Source organism: Charadrius vociferus, unplaced genomic scaffold (genome assembly GCF_000708025.1).
Source record: "Charadrius vociferus isolate BGI_N301 unplaced genomic scaffold, ASM70802v2 scaffold88, whole genome shotgun sequence".
Classification (NCBI taxonomy): domain Eukaryota; kingdom Metazoa; phylum Chordata; class Aves; order Charadriiformes; family Charadriidae; genus Charadrius; species Charadrius vociferus.
This window is the reverse complement of record NW_009649619.1, coordinates 3,615,346-3,619,279: the sequence shown is the minus strand read 5'-3', so window position 1 is coordinate 3,619,279 and position 3,934 is coordinate 3,615,346. Positions and strand designations below refer to the sequence as shown.

Below are 3,934 nucleotides of genomic sequence, written 5' to 3'. Positions count from 1 at the left end.
GCCTGGAGAAGAGAAGGCTGAGGGGAGACCTTATTACTACTTACAAATATCTAAAGGGTGGGTTGAAGGAGGATGGAGCCACACTCTTCTCAGTGGTTCCCAGTGACAGGACGAGGGGCAGTGGGTGCAAGTTGGAACATAGGAAGTTCCGTTCCAATACACGGAAAAACTTCTTTACAGTTCGGGTGACAGAGCACTGGCACAGGCTGCCCAGGGAGGTTGTGGAGTCCCCTTCTCTGGAGATTTTCAAAACCCGCCTGGATGCAGTCCTGAGTAATGTGCTCTGGGCAATCCTGCTTTAGCAGGGGAGTTGGACTAGATGACCTCTAGAGGTCCCTTCCAACTCTGAAGAATCTGTGAAAAGTAAATCCTTTCTTGTTTCTTGGGAGGCATGCCAGATGATATTTTGTGGGACATACGGGTTCATGCAATGAAGGGGGGAAAAAAAATCAAAATAGAAATCCAAGCAAAAGGCAACATCCATGTCGTGAGATTTAAAGCAAAATATAGATGGTAAGCTGTTGGTTTTCTGAGGGGTCTGTCCCTTCCAACTCTGAAGAATCTGTGAAAAGTAAATCCTTTCTTGTTTCTTGGGAGGCATGCCAGATGATATTTTGTGGGACATACGGGTTCATGCAATGAAGGGGGGAAAAAAAATCAAAATAGAAATCCAAGCAAAAGGCAACATCCATGTCGTGAGATTTAAAGCAAAATATAGATGGTAAGCTGTTGGTTTTCTGTTGAACTCTTTTAAGACCCCTCTTCCTGTAGCAGCTATCTTGACACAAATACTTTATTTTGTTCTTTATCTACAGTGTTTTCAATATTAAACACTGTTATATTTATATAGAACTTTGTAAATGTAGCATTTTTTTAAATTAAAAAATTAGTAGGCTCAAACCCACTAATCCTCTGATATTAAATTTAATGAAGCAGTTCAGTTTTCTTTCTTTTCAAAATCTCAAACTAGTATTAAGCAGGCCAGCTTTCATATTTTTGTGTCAGCTGACTAGCTAAACTTACTGTGTAGGAGGTGTGTTACAGATTTTTGTCATTCAAAAGTCTTTCATATCTACAGCAATGTCATTTGTTTTAGCGTATGGAAAAAAGTTGCTGTTAATTATCTTCCTGTACAAACGACATCAAGCTTGTCTACCATAGAAACTAGCTAATTCATGCTAATGTAAGGCTGTGAAAAGAGTTTGAAGCAGTGTATAAATCATCTTCTGTCTTGTAGCATCCCTGGAGTTTGCAGAAGTAACCTCTTGCCTCCCTTCTGCTCACAGGAGTGGATAAGGATCTTCCAGGGCAGAGTGATAAATTTTGTCTCTCTACAACTGAGCAAAGTATATTTTGTTGCTGGCTGTCTGTTTTAGATCACAGGAGATACAGGTTGTATAGCCACATAGCATATTAAATTAATACACTGTAAGTAATCTATATTTAATCTTGTAGATATGAATAATTGGGCATTTCCCATAATTATATGTCTGTAACTTGTGAACTCAGAAAAACGACTGTTAAATGCCAAATCAGAAGTCAGTTTTCCAGTAAATAACTTACAGATAATTCCTTGCTGTTCCTGTACAATTCTTTCTTTTCAATGTGGCTGTGAGTTAAAGATTTCTCTCAAGAAGTTACCAAAGATATGATAGCTTACTATTTAAAACTGTGTGACCTAATACAGTAGTATTTTTTTCCACACATACACATACGCCCCCTTGGAATACTTGCAGATAAGCTACTTTCACTCACTCTGTTCTCCTGCTTACTGGTATAATAAACTCACCTGCTGGTCTGACAAGATTTAGACTAGTCATATATTGCTGGCACAAGCAGCTTGTTGTTTTCAGCACAGATCTCAAACAAGTTGCAAGGTAAGCCTGTGTTACCGGTAAATTCAGTTTTTGAAGCCCAGAGTAGATCTTCTTCTTTAATACCAGGAAAGAAAATTAATATTCCAACTCATAATCTATACAGTGTTGTAATGATGCTATTTACTCAAAGTCTTCATTTTATCTTTTAGCTAAAAAATTTATTGCTTTGGATGACTTTGTTGAAATTACCAAGAAGTACGCAAAGGGAATCATCCCATCTAACCTGATTATGCAGGAAGAGGAAGATGATGAACTGGCAGGGAAGAGTCCTGAAGAGTTACCCCTGCGACTGAAGGTAAAAAGGCAATAACAAACAGGTTATGTTGAAGGGCTCTTAACTTACACATTTCAGACAAGACAGCGGTGACTTGCGCGTGACTCTCAAAGCTGATGGTTAGTCTATATAAGTCAGTACAAAAATTGTTGCTATAATTTCTTTTTGGAATTCATCTATATGTTTGCAGTTTCATATATATGAGTTATATTTAAGAGAAAGGGATAGGGGTTTTCCCTGGAAGAGGGCATTCTACCTTCATTACATCTCAGTAAGAATGTAAATGTCCCTCTCGTAACTTCTGTATTTTTATTATAGATGTTATTATAAGCTGCATATCTTTCTTATTTAAACAGGAGCAAGCAGGTGGGAAAAATTATCCATAGCTTTAAGGTGTGAGAAGGTTCTGTTATGAAGGAATTCAAGAATGGTAGAACTTGCTGTTAGGTGGTTTTCTGTACTGAGCCTTTTTTAGGTAGTGAAAGGAGAAGGGAAAATTAAGGTGCATGCATTCAATATTGGTGTAAATTTCAAGCAAGGTAGGGGGTTTCTAGCTGCTGACATGAGAATTTTTGCTGTGATTGTTGCCATTTTGTAATCCCCGCTATCGTATGGTAGGGGTGGAAAAAAATAAAATGGGGGGAGTGAGGGATATCTTTCCAGTCTTCTGAATAAGTAATATTCTGAAAGAGATGCATTTATGAAGAACAGGGATACCTTTGCTAATAAATAAGCTTATGCCTAAGTCGTTGTGTGTGTTGTCCCGGTTCATCACAATGCATAGATCTTTGATGAAGCATTCTTGGCCTTTCCCTTCAACTAATTAATATAAAAGCATAGGTTCTGGGAAAACATAAAAGCTGTCTTTTTACGGGAGAAGGAAGATTCTTTTCAGCATCTAATGTGCAGATGCAATACCTGAGTGTATGTTTGAAAAAACCTGTACCTTTTCATTGATCCTATGTAATGTGTGTGGTTGGTCATAGGGAGAGGATTCGATCCACCACCAGTTCTTCTGTTGTCTGGTGACTGTGTTGGAAAATGGCACGTAAGATAGGTAGAATTTTAAGATCCTGTAGAGTTACTGTGGTATATTTAAAAGAATCCCTAAACGTGTAGTCATTAAAGATATTTCTGCTGCTTCTGAACCAGATTTTGACAGTTGCATCCCTAGATGCTTGGGAAGAATTGTTTTAAGGATGAGCCACAGCTGTAAAGACTTCCTGTAAGTGCATATGAATCATATGCACCACTTCCTGTAGCGTATATGCATATCAGAATGTATAGCATAATCCTTGCCAACCAGGGGCAGAGTTAAATGCTTTAAAGCTACAGGACTCGCAGCTCAAGTAATGACTTAAGATAGTACAGGGCTGCAGCCGTGTAGTTTATCTTCAGTATGAAGTTAGCAGAGCAGAATATTTGACTAGGAAGCCATTTAATTATACGTGTCAAAAGTAATGAAATACATCTTTCCTGAAATCAGAATCGCCTCTGAGCTTCATCTGACTGAATTAATCAAAATAGAGCTAATAATTTTAGACAAAGTAATCTCATTTTATTGGCAATTTTTGAAATATAAATCTTCTCGTATCAGCTGAGGTTAGACACCTGACTGCTACTGCTTCAGCTAAGAATATCTGATGTAAAGATATGAAAATGCTCATAAATAAATAACTTCTTTCTCTCTTTCCAGGTTGTAAAATATCCGCTTCATGCCATTATGGAAATTAAAGAATACCTTATAGATATTGCATCAAAGGCAGGAATACATTTGCCGTCC

The 3,934-nt window shown here is 37.7% G+C and overlaps 1 protein-coding gene across 1 annotated transcript in view; it reads left to right on the top strand.

Moving 5' to 3' along the window:
- WFS1 (Wolfram syndrome 1 (wolframin)) overlaps window positions 1–3,934 on the top strand; it is a 36,366-nt gene that overhangs the window by 30,668 nt on the left and 1,764 nt on the right. Inside the window, exons 6-7 of the mRNA XM_009890535.1 lie at window positions 2,027–2,172; window positions 3,848–3,934. The exon at window positions 3,848–3,934 is cut by the window's right edge and continues 1,764 nt beyond it. Of these exons, the coding sequence (XP_009888837.1) occupies window positions 2,027–2,172; window positions 3,848–3,934 (233 nt within the window). The remainder of the gene's footprint in view (window positions 1–2,026; window positions 2,173–3,847) is intronic.